This window comes from Rhinichthys klamathensis, unplaced genomic scaffold (assembly GCF_029890125.1).
Source record: "Rhinichthys klamathensis goyatoka isolate OS25496 unplaced genomic scaffold, OSU_Roscu_1.1 h1tg000068l_1, whole genome shotgun sequence".
NCBI classification, from domain to species: domain Eukaryota; kingdom Metazoa; phylum Chordata; class Actinopteri; order Cypriniformes; family Leuciscidae; genus Rhinichthys; species Rhinichthys klamathensis.
Window position 1 is genome coordinate 1,474,458 of NW_026606611.1, and position 16,114 is coordinate 1,490,571.

The following is a 16,114-nucleotide window of genomic DNA, read 5'->3' on the forward strand; positions in this document are numbered from 1 at the left end:
TGAATTGATCTTTTGTCTGAATCTAGGGTTCTTCTCACGGTGCAGAAACCCTGCAGCCCCCCACTCCCGACCCCTCTGAAATCCCCTCCTTCCAACTCTCCCACACGAGTCCCCTCGTACCCTTCCTCCCTCCACTCCCACACACCTCCTCGTCTTCCATCCACATGCCGCTGCAATCGCAGAGCATGTGAGAGTAGTCTGCATGTGTGCCTCTGTTTGCACGTGAAGCCAGAAACCGTAAGCCAGGATTAGGTGCGTGGAGGGGAATGCGTCGCTGGATGCATCTGCAGCTGACGGATTCAGGATCGGGAGGACCCGAAACCATTCCCAAGGGATTCCACAACCGCTTTACAACCCGAACATCTGTGATCATTCTCCTGACTGTTGGAAGAAGAAAGGATAGAGCCGTGTCCTGCCATGTCCGAAGTGTGACCGTGGTGGTGTGATCTCAGAGCTGGTGCCGGCACGCTGCGTTTATCCGGGCTCATCATGAAAAAAACACGCAGCACCACTCTGCGCAGGGCCTGGCCCAGTTCCGAATTCTCGGACCGTGCTTCTGAGCGCACTCGGTCACGGAGCGAGAAAGACTACCGGCTCCACAAACATTACCCTAAACACTTCATCTCGCACTCCCCTAGAGGATTCCTGATAACAGGTCAGTTGTCCTTTACGCTCCACTGCCAGAAGTGATGCTTCATTAATTTGTGTATCTGATTTCACAGCCCTGCTGCATTTTGTTTTTGAATTGAATCCCAAATTTAAAGCTTGATTTGAATGGGTGACTTTCACCAGATCAAGGGCCATGAGATGATTATGTTCTGTTGCATTACAGATGCAGGTCAGCTATTTTTAGCATTCGTTCCACACTGTCTGAACATGCTATTGTGTGTGCGAGTGTTAACTGAGTTTTGTTGCATCTGGAGCTTGTTGAGTGGCCACTCCAGGTTTTGAGATTTTTTTTATATATTTTTTTTATACATATGTTTGTTATGTGCAAATATCTCAAGATTGGTTGTAAGGGGATGAATTTAGGGAATTCTCAGAGAGGATTTTGGCATGCTGGTTGTTGTGCGCTGTTAGAATGTCAGCATGGTTAACGCTGAGCAGTTGCAACTGTAAATTCATCCTCTTAAATCAGCACCGCTACTTTCACCAAAGCTAAACTTGTATTTCAAATCCACCGCATTAAATAGGACCTAATATGCCCTTTTGGGGTGTACTTTTCATGTTTTGGGGTCTAGTTTTCATTCTTGAATATTCAAAAAAAAAACTTTATTTTTCACCTATTTTGCATTTTTCCATCACCTCTTTTCCCAGTCTGTTTGTAACGCTGGATCAGTGTGTTGTGATGATTGGTCAAATGCTTTGAGCGTGTTTCGGATATGTCACTCAACTTACCATAACCGTAAGTTTAAACACACTACTAAAGCAACTCAAACCAGGCTAGTGACTTTATGCTTTGTAACTTTGCAGGCCTTTTTCATGCTCAAACAGCAACATTACTCACTAAAGAAAATTGAAAATGTAAAAAAGCATAATAGAACTAAATTTCAAGAGATTTTTTTATTGGACTTCAGATAGTTTTGTGCAATAAAAGGTTATAGATATTTAGACTTTTTGGTGAATATCTGTCAGTTACCATATTGAATGCTATGATTTTTTTTTTTTTTTTAAATGTTGGTCTGTGTGCACAATGCATGATGCCTCACTACGTAAGTGGTGCGCTTTGAAGGCATGACGTCAAGCTAAAATAGTTTCTTAAGACTATTGCGTTCTGTTACCTTCTCTTGCAATCTATCTTACTGCTTCTAAACAAGAATATGTCCCTGAAGAAATGCGTCTGATCAGGGTCTGGTGGACGTGACCCTAAATCAGCCTAATGATACAATCACTGCTCCCTCAGGGAATTTTAATGCTGTGATTTCCAGGCCTAGAAAGTCAGGGAAATAATTAAATTGTAGACTTTTTTTTGTGTGTGTTGAATATAAATTGTTCTGGTAGCTCAGCTCTAAAATATTTGTCTGTGAGAAACTGCTCGCTATGATGTAAAACCAAATTATTTTTAAAATCCTCATCCTGTAATCACAAATGTCTGGAAAAGTAATGCAAATTCAATCTGAATGTCAAAAAGATGTGGGAAGCCTGTTAGTCAGTCTGTAAGTTTGACTAATCATTCAGACAACTCATCGACAAGTCGATTATGAAAATGCGTAGGTTTGCGCAACCCTGTTTCATTTAGATTTGCATGTTTATTACATGATGTGCTGTAATCAGATATACTGTATGTGCTGAGACCCGTTGTAGCTATGATATTTGATCTACGTTGATTACACTTGCTCTTTTTGTGATACTTAACCCGACTTGTTCAGACACAGAGGGCAATATATAACAGGATAAACTCCATCTCATATTTTGATCGGCTAATTAAGGTTTCCTCTTGGATGTCATTATACCAAATCACTGCAGAGAGATCCCAGACCCAAGCTCAAGGCCTGAAACAACAGAGTGCTCCAATAAAAATAAATACTCTTATTACCGCTGTGCCAGAACTCCTTCGTTACAGCTGCTCTCCTCTGCGCTAACGAGAGAAATAAGTGGCGATGACCAAGGATTACCCCATCCCAGTTTGATTAGTCTACATCCAGCAGTCTCACTGACAAAGTCCAAGAATAGATATTGTGTGAGCCAACAATTGGAGGGAACCCGAGCTTGACATGAAGGGCACCACCTGTTGGTTCCCTGAAGTGTTTTTGCTATCCATACCTGGTGTCAGTGGTAGGTGAGTTATGGTTCATTGGTTGACATGCGTGAGGGTTCACAGCTCAAATTTACTCTGGCCTGCGTAAAAAAGCCATGTTCCAGAGACTCGAGGTAAAGCTGAATAGTGATGGGTTAACTGCATTGGATTGAGGACCCTTCCTTTTTTCTTTAGCAGCATTGGGTGTCAAAGGTTAAATAATGTTCTGTTTTAAATATTGTTAAAATGGGTGGACGATTCTCTTGACGATTGTGAATCTCAACTTGATTGTTCTGTACAGTTCCTTAAAACCCATTATTTACAGAGTTCTTGTGACGGGTATCAAAGCACTGGCATTTGGTTTTGGTTTTAAAGTCTGCTTTTGGTTTATGTTGAAGAGGCAGTTTCGGCAGTTAGTGATTTCTGCAATCAGAAGGAATCATAGAAACATCTGCTCTTTTCAATCTTAATGTCCTTCTAATTTTATGAATAATAGTGTAGGGTTGCATATAGACCATATCTGCATTGTTTGTCAGTATTTTTTAATTTATAAAAAAATATATATTTCTTGCCTGAGCCAACTAAACATCGATTTTAACGGTGCTCCATTTGATCGGGCGCCGATCACTATTGGCCGATAATAGCTTTATATAGTTTGATCAGTGGTCTCTAAAATGGCCGATCAGAAGAGCTAATCGGATGACGCAAAGGTTGTGACCATTTTTCTATGCACAGCTAAAATTGCTTCACTATGTTCACCGGTCAGGGAGTTCTACCAGGTGTCTGAAAAGGACAATAAATTTGCAACATTTTTGCGGAGATATTGCAACGACAGCAACACTACAGCAGTGACGGCAAGAAACTAGGGCTGTGCGATTTGAGTGCATTTCTTTCCTTCACAGCTGTGCGCTTTCGTTCCTCATGTCCTGACTTTGCTTAGGCCCTACAAATGGTAAACCCACCCCTGGTAATGTCTTAAGTGAACACACAAAGTTGGGAAATAGTTGCATGTGTATCAGTATATTCGATCCATGCAATCGGACTTAAAATGACAACTTTCTGTTGATAAAGACTCTTCTGTTTTTATTTTTTATTTCACAGGAATGCTATATTTGTTCAGCTCTAAGTTCCTAATCACCTCTCAGAGAGGTAATGGAATATGTTGCACGTTGCTTGCCAATAAATAAAGAGTTGTTAATTCATGATACTTTGTCATCGCTGAATTTTTTTATACTTCAAATACATTGTCATTTAGAATAGTATTATTTATTTCGGTGATCGTATCGGCCAATACTGCTTACAGTTATCGGTAATCGTCCCCAAAAATCCTGATCAGAGCACCGTTTAATAGATTTGAAGCAGTGGTTCTCAAACTGGTGGTCTGATGGATTTCAAGTGATTTGGATGATCAAGTTGTTCATTGTTAGCTTATTATATTTAAAGGTGCAGTGTGTGATTTTTAGCGACATCTAGCGGTTCGGTTGCGAGTTTGCACTAATGGCTCAGCCCACCGCTCACCCCTCCCTTCCGAAGAAGCTACGGTGGCTAAAACGGGACAAACATATTGTCGTCTGGAGACAGCAGAGAATAGCCAGAGTAAGCCAAGAGTATGTAACATTGTCACTGTTTCTGTACCACAGTCCATTAAACCACATCATGGATAAAGTTTACAAAGCCATAGTCAGGTGAGGATGAAGGGTCTTAATATATAATATAATAATAGTAATCAGCTGATTGTCTCACAAACGTAACCAGCACATTTCTCCCCACATAGCAAACCCATAATACAGCGAGGGAGAATAACCACATGAAACTATGCAACTATATATTTTTTTCTAACAGGGTAGTAAAAGTTTAGCTGGCTAATATGAGCTGTTACTGTGGCTGAGCTGGTTAAATCGTAAAGCCTTGTTTAAACTCGACGCGTCTGCATGAGCCCAAAGGTGCGTGCGGCAAAAATGACGTGATTGTAACAGCGCGCGCGCCTCCGCATCCCCTAGACACCATTTACTACACACAATTGTGTAGGCTTTTTTTCTCTGATTTTGAAAACTCTTCGCGATCGACTTAAAAGGCTTCCAAGATCGACTTGTCGACTGCGATCAACGGGTTGGTGATTCCTGTAACATACTGTTTTACGGTCAATGACAAGAGTAAGTTACTAATCAGCTGTCTCACTAACGTAACCAGCACATTTATCCCCACATAGCAAAGCCATAACACAGCGAGGGAGAAGAACTAAGTTACATGAAACAATCCAACTACATATTTTACACCACTGACAAGGGAAAAGTCACTACTCACGGTGTTTATGGCTAGCTTCTAGGTTTCTGCGGCTTCTCTTTCAAGGTAGTGACGAAACGCGCTCTATAGCGTTGTTTGTTCGCGTTCGGCTACTGTAGAAACATGACGTCACAATATGTCGACCTTCATAGAAGGGGATGCCCCATAGGGGTGCTCGCGGTTATGTAGATATAAATGACTCATTCTAAGGTAATAAAAACATTACGGTTTATTAAAAACATAGTTATGGATGTCATATTGCATTTCTGTTAATACATACTCAAAATTATTACACATTGCACCTTTAATGCATGAAATGTGAAAGAATTGAAACTTATTGTAAAGTTTCACCAAAAAAAATAAAAAATTACGTTGTTATTCATTGATAATCTTGATGAAGCTAATCTGTCAAATCTTGTTAGCATTTCTTACTTTTAGGTTCCTCACTCAAATTCCATATTTTTTTGGTTTGCTAAACTCACTTTTGGACTTTTTTTATTTATTTTATCCATGCAGGAAAGAAACGGTCATAAAGTACTTTGACATCATGTCATCATCATCTTATTGTAGTAATTCAAAGAATCGTTGGAAGCATTTTCTCCCCGATATCTGTTAAAATCCACAGGAAAAACAAATGACTCTGAATTCCTCACATGGCTTATGTGATATTTTTAGTGTGGTGGCGGTGTGCTGCCGGTCGAGTGAGCTTGCGGATTGTACAAACCGCCTGACTTCTGTGGCCTGCTTTCTCGTTGAGGAGTGTTAGTTGGGGGTGGGAAGGTAAAAACTATTAAGAGAAGGTCACACAATCATCTGCATTGTTTAGAGATAAAGTTGTAGGCTTTGGCTTTACGGTTAATGCTGAACTTGACCCTGTGCTTTCTTGTCTTTCATTATTCTTCTGTATTTCCATTCCAGTAACACATGCCTAGTGTGGAGCGCTAATCCGTGCAGGTCAGTGGGGAAGCCGTGGTATGCAATATCCACATGCAAATTATCTCGACGGACAAGGTTGATAACTTACAGCTGTACTTGGACAGTTTTGTGGAGTTTTAGAATTTCTATCCGATTTTTTTTTTTACTGTCTCCTGTTTAGTCCAATCATATTTTTCAGTATCTGAAATCTTTGTTTCCCCAGTTTAGTATTTTCTCAGTCAAGAAGAGTTTTAAAACGATTATAGGGAATTTTATTCTGTCATGGGTGAGTTGGGAGAAAGATTTACTGTTATCTTACCTGGCTATCGTTCAGCACAAAATTACACTGACTGACTATAGGGGGTTTTCTGGAGGAGTTCCCAGAGTCATTAGGAAAGTAATGTTAGGGAAGTCTGTGTTGGTTTCAAATGTGTAATTAATTTGAGGCAATAAGTAATACATTTTTGGTTGCAGTCTCCTGGAGAAAAATTGTGCTAGAGGAAGAGGAAAGATTTGTGGATTGCTAATTTAGGAAAACCCATCATATCTTTTAGCCTAAAATGGAAACTTCAAACCACTACATATCTTTAGTCTTTCGGATCCTCTTTGGACATGCATATACACACATTCTCTTAGTCACATGGAAAATGTCAGGGCTCCCTCCGTGTCAGTTCAGGGATTTTAGAGGGATTCACTTAAATGTTGGTGAAATCCCAGATTTAGCTTTAGTAGATGCCTAAAATTGGACCTGTGTTATGGGATAGACTTTTACCACCTGCAGTTCCTTACTCTTAGCTTTCGTTATGTCCCATAATATTCCAAGATTTTCTGCATTAAGGGATCTTAAACTTTGTAAAAAAAATAAGACCCAGATTTCATGGCACATATGGTACTGATAGTTTGCCATTAAAATATTAAGAGATTGATTTTTAGGCCATTTATTTTGAATAGCTAACTGCCCAGATCAGAGACCTTTTTATCTCGAAAGGCTTCTTAATGCTGCAATCAGACTTTACTTTGACTCTTCGTATACAATCATTGTTTCTAATCTGACCCCACTGGTATCATACTTGGCGTAGTGTCACATAACAGCTCTAAAATAAATAACAGCTGGTCTTGCTGTTCAGGGCATACAGAGCAATAGTTGATTTTCTAGATGGGGCCAGCTTAGATGTCAGTAAACCATGTGACTGCGTTTGACCAATTACCCTTATCAACCTCTCCAGCTCCGCTCTCTCTCTTTTTTTTCTTCCTCAAGAACTACTTGTACTTGTCTGGCATCTAATTTAAGGTTAAGCTTCACTGCATGTCATAGTTGTGATGTAATTAATGAAATAGTGTTTTGGCAAAATCAGAATATTGTGTTCTTGTGAAAGTTTAAGCATTGATACATGTAATTAGTTTTTATACAAAAGCATGTCAGGACATGATGTTGAACCATTACAGATCATTAGATATTCAGAAATGAGCACAGAAGGTTTCTGCAAACGTTGTGCTCTTATTATTTGATTTTGTGTCCAAACTTGTCAAGTGTTAAAAAAAGATCTATTTAATTTATTTTCATAATCATTTGCGATTTGGAGTTAATGAAAATGGTAATGAAAAAATTTAATTGTTTTTGCCACACAACTTGACGACTCCAATAAGTATTGAGAATGTCTTTTGTGCGAGCACCAAGACACCAAGATGTCTTGAGAAAGAAACTTTTACATATTTTCTCTCTTAAGCACAGTTTAAAGTATTCTTGTCATATGCGTCCCATTAACGTCTTGCAAAAAACCATCAAACATTTCTATGTCATGAACAGTTATAATGAATTAATGTGTATTTGTTGGGAAAATCCTTTACTGAGTCATTCCCAGTCATTCATCAGATTGGCTTTTGAGACTGTTATTTACCACAAGCTGTTTTGATCGTTGGAGACTATTTGGGCTTGATTGCCATTTTTTTTTAATGCTTTTGTGTTTGTTTTCTGGTGCTCAATGCATTTTCTTCCAGACTCTTAGAGAGAAGCTTTGGATGCCATGAAAAGGAACACTTCTCTAGCCATTTGATTGGATGGGAACTCTGAAGTATTGGCAAGCCGCTCAGAATTGCCATGTGCCCACCACACAAGTGCACACAAACACACTCGATCACACACACAGTTGCACCATGTTTTCATTGTCCATGATTTATTTGGATTCTGAAGATGTCGCAAAGTTCTCAACAGCCTCTCTTTGCCGTCTTTCTCAGTCTTTCAATCCCGAAACCAATGCTAGTGCCTTCACATGTGATGGCAGTGATGGCAGTTCAGATTCAGAGTATGAAGTTAAGTGAAGTGTTAAATCGGGTTTTCAAACTGCGTATCCACAGAAGGTTTGAGAGAACTTTTCATAGTTATAGTGTTAACTTAAGATATTAATTAAAAATGTTTAATGCAACAGTTTCTCTTAGTCACTCACTATCACCCTTAGCTTTTTTGGTAACACTTAACCAATAAGGTTTCATTTGTTAACATGAACTAATAATAAACTGCACCTTTACAGCATGTATTAATCTTTGTTAATGATAATTTACTAATACATTATTAAAATCAAAAGTTGTGTTTGTTAATGCATTATGAACTAACATGAACATGCTGTATTTTTTATTAAATAACGTTAACAAAGATTAACAAACACACTATTCATGTTAGTTAATACATTAACTAATGTTAACGAATGAGACCTTATTGTAAAGCGTTACCACTTTAATGCAGGAAAAACCCTGAACGACAATATAAAAGCTTGTTGCTCTTATAATATAAAACATCCTCTTTTTCTCACTGTATAAATGAGTATTTATACATGGAAATGTATAGCTACCCTCATATATTTTAAAAAGAGGGTCCCTCACAAGAGGATTGTCATATTTGGGGGTCCTTACCTAAATAAATCTCTGTTCTATATTATTTATATGTAAAATAAAATGGGTCATAACATTTGCTCTTTAAAACAATACTCTTAGTATATTGTAAAACTGACTAATTGGAGCATCAAGCAGCACACATTGGATTTGAGTGGAAAGCTTGATTTGATAACCCATTGCTATGAATTCTCTTTAACAGTAATCACCGGTGTTAAAAGCCTTAGCCTTTTCCTGGATCTGTACAGTCTTTCACATATTTTCTCTGTCCTTTTCCTATTCGTATCCTATCTGACACAATCTCAGTACACTGTAAGATGTCTGTGGGCCCCAACGTCGGAGCCACTGCGAGTTCTCCAGCTAACTTCAAATCTGCTATGCAGCCCTTTGGCATTTATAATCACAGTTTTTACTTTTCTTCCAGTTATTTCAGTGAGTGACTGAAGCTGTTAACCTTGAACTTTTAAAGATGACTTCAGCCTACTAATGTACTTTCTTTTATTTGTTCTCCTTGTTTTGCCTTTTTTATGTCTCAAGCATTCTTTCAATCTTTTCATTCATCAAGCTTACTTTTGAGACTCAGTTCAGGCTGTAAATTGCAGATTGTGCGACAAGAATGGAGGGATAGAAAGCCTTTTTAACGTCATCACCTCCTTTCGAGAAGGGCTGTGCAGTGTCAGGCATGCATTTCTAATGAAAGAGCGTAAAACTTCAAACACATCCAGAACCCCTTGTGGTTTTCTCCGCTTATTGCACTGTGAAGGACAGCATTCATTTTGGGGTATGTCATGCTTATTGCCATTTAACTAAAAGAACGCTTCAGTTTGATACATGTCCCGGTGAGGCGATGCCTTGAGTTAAATCAGTTTTGACAATTAATTTGGGGTGGGTCAGGATATTTGACTGATTTATCTTTTCTTTTTTTTATCTTTAATATTAAATTGGAGGTGGGGAATGAATTCAGAGATGCTGCTACTCTGAGAAGGTTTTAGTATGCTGTGCTTTAGCTTGCTAAACTGTAAATATTAAACAGCAAAACCCTTTCTGAGAAGTTGAAGTCGATTTTAAATGATCAGCACTAAAAAAATATAGAAGTTAAATGCACATTTTTGCTTTCAGGCTTCACTTTTTTTTATTTTTTTTTACTGGTCTGTGAGACGGACATCTTTACGCTCGACTTTAGACAACCCACTGTCCGGTTGATTGTGAAAATATTTTGCATTTCCCTGATATTTACAGTGCCCTACCCACAGAATTTCAGATCTTGAATTACATTTGGTAAACATTAAGTTTAGTTGTTTATGTGTTGTGTAATGAGGTCATAATTCATATGACTGATTCATTTAAATGAATATTTATTTACTGAAGCTCTGTCTGAGAGTCTTTTATTCCAGATGTTTTTACTGGTGTTTTGGCTTTGTGAGCAGACAGTGACTGGTTTGATCTGAGCTCTTAGATCTTTAGGATTTGTTGCTACAGTAGGCAGATGAAATCTGCATTTTTGAGAATGTTTTAGCAGTTGCTCAGTTCAAGGTGTTCATACTGACAGACAGGATCAGTAATATTTGTAGCTTTCCTTTGAAAAGTCTCTTATGCTCTCTTATAAAATGGTAGTATAGTAATGTAATGTAAATGGATGGATGGATGGAATACTATAGAAAGAAATCTAAATAAGCCAGTTGAGTTCACTAATTGACTAGTCAATTTTTGGCAACACAGTTGATTAGTTGACCGTCGTGACCCATGACTAATGTGCCATGACATCTATTCTTGCCTCAGGTCCTGAGCGAGGCCTGACCAATCATTATTGGCAATTCTGTCACTATTGTCTTTATCAGATATTAACTGTGTTAACAGTTGGGGTTCAGTGTCTAAACCAGAATCATTTGCTTGTTCCACATCAGCGAAAAGATTCCTGTAATGTTTTTGACTGCACTTGACATACGCACATGGACACACACCTATATGCACATCTCTTTCTGACATGTCGGCTCCCACACATACACTGCGGCATAAAGGATGCAGCAGAGCATGCTGGGATACAGAATGAACCCGTTAACCCGCCACGGCCCCTCGGCTGTCTGATGCAAGAATGCCCCCTGTGGAGAAACACACACATACTCGCACATTTACACCAACACACACTCACTTTTTAATGTCTGTTTTTGAATATCTAAATAAATCTTTCATAAGCACCCAGGCAGAGGAGACGAATTTGTTCTCTGCTCGTATATTTAGTTCATGAGGTTTATTTTATTGATTTGTTTTGAGTCAAGAGATGCGTTTAATCAAAGATAAGTGATAATGCATTTGCTCATCCAGAAACGAACATTTTAGCATTGACTGAAAACGAGTTGTGAATGAATCCGTCAGTCTGGTTTAGTGAACTAAATCAACTAATTAATTGAAAAGATCCAATTCAAAGGACAATTTATGTATCAGACATCACGTTTCATGTCAAGGTTTTCAGTGAATTATGACTTATTCAGGTCTTTTTCCTTATGTTCCTCAATCTATCATATCACTTAAGAAGACTTAACATAAATGGCATGTGAACCAATTTTATGATGCTTTTTTCTTGTAATTTTGGAACTTGAAATGACAGGGTGAGTGAATAATTTCCAGATTTGGGTGAACTGTTCCTTTTAATCTTTCTTTCATGTCATTATCAGAATTGTTGTATGATTATTTAAAGAGATCCTTTTATGCTCTTTTACAAAGTCTTGATTTTGTTTTTGGGGTGTACTCGAATATGTTTTCATGCTTGACTTGTTATTTTTCACGTATTTTTACTTTATTACAGCTCCTCTTTCCCCAGTCTTGGCGAATGCGCCGTTTTGACGAAGCCCCTCCTTCCAAAATACAAAATGTGCTGTGATTGGTTAGCTGGCCCAGTGTGCTGTGATTGGCCCAGTGCGCTTTGACTCCGTTTAGCGCGTTCGGGAAGTGTCCCGCCCCTTCATAACAGCCTATTAAGGATGGTGTCAATTTCAAAACAATTCAAGCCTGTTTTAGACTTCTTAATAATAATAATAATAATAATAATAATTTGTTCTTAATGATAATAATTTGTTAACATATAATAATAATATTAATAATGTTAACAAACAAGAGGATCGTGCAGAATGGATTTCATTCACAGACAGTACAAGCATTAGCCTGGTTAAAACCAGACCATTCTCAGTTGTAACTGAGTTATGGTCTGGCAAAGAGTCATAGACAAATCATTTCCAGAGGGGCGTCACCAACGGACGTCGCGGATAGACCTAAACCCAATCAGAGCGATGAAGGAGATGACCTATGCAGAGCGGCGGAGAAACATCTCCGAGTGTTGTTCTTTGCTCGTTTTTTTAACAAAAAGGAAACGTTCAAATCGCTTAAAACAGACGCGATAGCTGATTCGAACGAGTGATGTTCGACGGCGGCATCCATCTTTGTAATGTAGGCTAAAATCTGCTTCAAAATCCCAGTGCTGTCGTCATCGTGTAAAGCCCGCCCCAACGTTTCTGATTGGTGCCGCGATTTCGACGGATTGGAAATGGGTTTGAATGAGCTCTTTGCCAGACTAACTTTCAGAGCAAATCTAAATTTGCCGGAAGTTGTCTGGGTTGTCGCTCGCTCACTCTAGATTCCGGGAGATTTTAACTAATTTGCGGGCATCAGGGAGCCGCTATCAATATGCGGGAGACTCCAGGAACTTCCGCGAGACTTGGGATGTCTGCAAAGTAAACTGTGGCTTTTTTGAAGCGCGAACGTTGTCAACATAACTCACTGGAAATCCAAAAAACTTACACACCTGCGACTTCAATGAAAGAGGAGGGGGTTCAAGTTCTGTCGATGGGTCTCCTGCATCTGCAGTTGCCATGCTATCTTTTGAATGGCTGTAGCTAAGTTAGAGGAGGTTGACCATAGACTCGCAGCTTTTCAACACGCGTGTTTTTTTCCCGCTTGGCACGCCGACCGGACGTGACATGGGGGCGTGGCAGCATCGACGATTCCAAATTTTTATTCGATCGATTCGAATTTTTTCTAATTTCGATCGATTTCGATTTAAAATCGAAATCGTGACACCCTTAGTTATAATACACCATTTAATCGTGATATTTGTCGGAAAACTATGGTAATCCAAACAGTAGCCTAATTGACACCTTTTTTGCGTATTCTGTGAGCGATCTTCATAAGTCCGGAAAAATCGTGTTGTAGTCCAAACGAGCCTTTGGTTGTAGTTCTTGAAAAGTGGATTCTGTTAAAATATCTTTTATAAATAAATATATATATATATATATATATATATATATATATATATATATATATATATATATATATATATATATATATATATATATATATATATATATATATATATATATATTTTTTAGCTCAAACAGCAATATTACACTAACTAAAGTGGAAAAAATGGAAAAGCATAATAGGACCCCTTTAAATGATATTAAGAGGAAATGGCACGGTGTGTAACTGCTGGTGTTCTGACCTGGTTTATGTGGAGTGTTTGTTGCGTGTACATGATTTGCCCTGTGCATTTCAGTGTATATTTTTATCTCTCCAACACACTGGAGAACATTTGTTAAATGATGGATGGAATCAGTGTGTGTGTGAGAGCATGCAGCTTAACACCCTGCATTTAGTATCACGCATCCAACTGTATGTCTGTATGAATGTCTAAATATCTCACACGTGTTTGAATTCAATTAAATGTGCAATAGCTTATGTGCAACTTTACTTTGGTTGATTCTGTTGTTTTAGATATCAAAGACATACACTCCAAAGACCCAAATTGTCATCTGAGATACGGAGCACTAGCACAGAGATTAGAGCGTTTTATAATCCGGAACTCTAGAGCGTCAGGAGTCAAATCCTCAGTTCTGTGCTGAATCTGATTATCAGCCCTACGCATTACACTTCTGGGTCAAATGAAACTAGTACCGGTATGTCTTGAGTATAATTCACAATGTTTACTTTTATGGAGTTAACCTTTTGACAGAATCAGTTTAGAATCTAGAGAGTTTTGGACAAGCAAGCACTAGCAGGAATGTGAATTATTATTATTTTTTTATTCAAATTCATAAGGTTTGGTTGGGGACTGTATGATGATGGAAATTGTGAAATGGCCTTAAACAATTACTAAATAAACTGCAAAACGTTTTCGAATACATTTATTTCAACATTTCTTTTGACAGCGCTGTACAAGCTCGCCCTTAGCATGTTAGATAGGGTTCAAAGTAGGGCTGTGCGGTATATCAATTATATCTTATATATTGCTTTTTATAAACTATATGGAATGAGGCAATACAGTTTATATCGATATACAGTAGTTTGATACGAGCACATCTGAAAAATAGCGGAGGACGCAGAATGAGCTGCTACGGGGAAGGTGCATAATTTACTTTGTCCTAAACATGAGCCATGCTTTGTAAGGGCTTAAAAAAACTGGTAAGATATAGTTAACACGTATAGTTTAAAGCGGCTCCGGCTTGCCCCGTCAGATGCTCTGACAGAAATATGTGCTGAGTCTGGCAGATACATACTTGCGCTGTTTAATGCATTTGAGATGTGGGGTTTTCCACAGTGCACAACTTGCATTTCACAGGTATAATTCTAATATAGGCTAATATAAATAGTCTGTACTTTTGTTTTTATTTTAATTTTTATTTTAGAGAATTTAAAAATAAAATCATTGTAATAATAATGTAACCATGTAAAAAATAATGTTAGAATGTAATGTGATTTTTTTTTTTTTTTGCACATAATAGGCTATTTATCATAGCCTGTTACATTCACTATATTTGGTTTCATACCTCAAATATGGACATTGTTTGTAGGACATTATTGGGCAGGACGTGGATTTTTTTTTTTTTTTTTTTTTTTTTTTTTAAATCCTAATAGAAAAACCAAGACAATACATAGTTATATATCGCCGTTCAACCAAAAAAGTACAGAGATGTTTTTTTTGTGTTTTTTTTTGTCATATCGACCAGCACTAGTTCAAAGCAAACCTTAAAGGAGTAGTTCACTTTTAAAAAAACTTTTGCTGATAATTTACTCACCCCCATGTCATCCAAGTTGTCCATGTCTTTCTTTCTTCAGTCGAAAAGAAATTAAGGTTTTTGATGAAAACATTCCAGGATTTTTCTCCATATAATGCACTTTACTGGGCACCAAACGGTCCAAGGTCCAAAAGACAGTTTCAGTGCAAACTGTTCAAAGGGCTTTAAACGATTCCAGACGATGAATAATGGTCTTATCAAGCGAAACGATCGCTCATTTAAAAAATAAATAACAAAGTTTAAGTTTTATAAGCTCAAATGCCCGCCTTGCTCTGTTCTGTGATGCACGTTCGTGACTCTCCTGTTCGAATCTTTTTTCGAGTCATTTGATTCATTTAACGACCGAAATGAACGAATTGACTCGGAAAAAGATTTGTTCATTTTGATGAACGAGTTCGAACAGGAGAGTCACACAGAACAGAGCAAGGCGAGCATGTGAGCTTATAAAACTTAAACGTTGTTATTTTTTTTTTTTAAATGAGCGATCGTTTCGCTTGATAATACCCTTATTCATCGTCTGGTGTCATTTAAAACCATTTGAACAGTTTGCAGTTTGCACTGAAACTGTCTTTTGGACCTTGGACCGTTTGGTGCCCAGTAAAGTGCATTATATGGAGAAAAATCCTGGAATGTTTTCATCAAAAACCTTAATTTCTTTTCGACTGAAGAAAGAAAGACATGGACATCTTGGATGACATGAAGGGGAGTAAATTATCAGCAAAAGTTTTTTTAAAAGTGAACTAATCCTTTAACAAACATTTATTGCTCAAACATTGCTTTTATCCATACTTTTGTCAAAATGATGTGGTTTGAAATAAAAATCTATCAACCTATATTGGTTTTCTCTTTTGTTTAGGGCCTTTCTTCATCAAAGTGTCTTTTGGTACATAGTGATCCGATCTATTTTAATGGTGTGAGAACAATGTAAACGCTTCTTCTCACACAATCGTATACACACCTTTCCTTAGTGTTTGCACACCATTGGTGGAGTATCAGGTGTCATGTCCTCAGGGTCACGCAACAGAACAGGTATAGTGATGTCACTCTGACAAGCACATCATGAGAGTATATGATTGACTGACAAATGTCTGCATAATGAAGCATGAGTCATCAATATTTTGGTGTGTTTTCCAAAATATGTTACATTTTAAATGTGTGTACTAGCATATAGGCGGCCTCAAAGCTAATAGACATGGACTGAAATCCAATTTTAATTGGGTCTTTAATA

The 16,114-nt window shown here is 37.9% G+C and overlaps 1 protein-coding gene and 1 long non-coding RNA gene across 3 annotated transcripts in view; one reads left to right on the top strand and one right to left on the bottom strand.

Annotated features, from left to right (window-relative positions):
- LOC130084773 (uncharacterized) overlaps positions 1 to 15,609 on the bottom strand; it is a 143,165-nt gene extending 127,556 nt beyond the window's left edge. The window contains exon 1 of the long non-coding RNA XR_008807063.1: positions 14,836 to 15,609. This is a non-coding gene — a long non-coding RNA (uncharacterized LOC130084773). The remainder of the gene's footprint in view (positions 1 to 14,835) is intronic.
- stox2b (storkhead box 2b) overlaps positions 1 to 16,114 on the top strand; it is a 78,146-nt gene that overhangs the window by 34,134 nt on the left and 27,898 nt on the right. Inside the window, exon 1 of one of the 2 annotated variants that reach the window (XM_056250199.1) lies at positions 452 to 655. The exons of the other annotated variant lie outside the window; for it this stretch is intronic. Within the exon in view, the coding sequence (XP_056106174.1) occupies positions 490 to 655 (166 nt within the window). The 5' untranslated portion in view covers positions 452 to 489. Of the gene's footprint in view, positions 1 to 451; positions 656 to 16,114 lie in introns of those variants that run through there. 2 annotated transcript variants of the gene reach the window in all.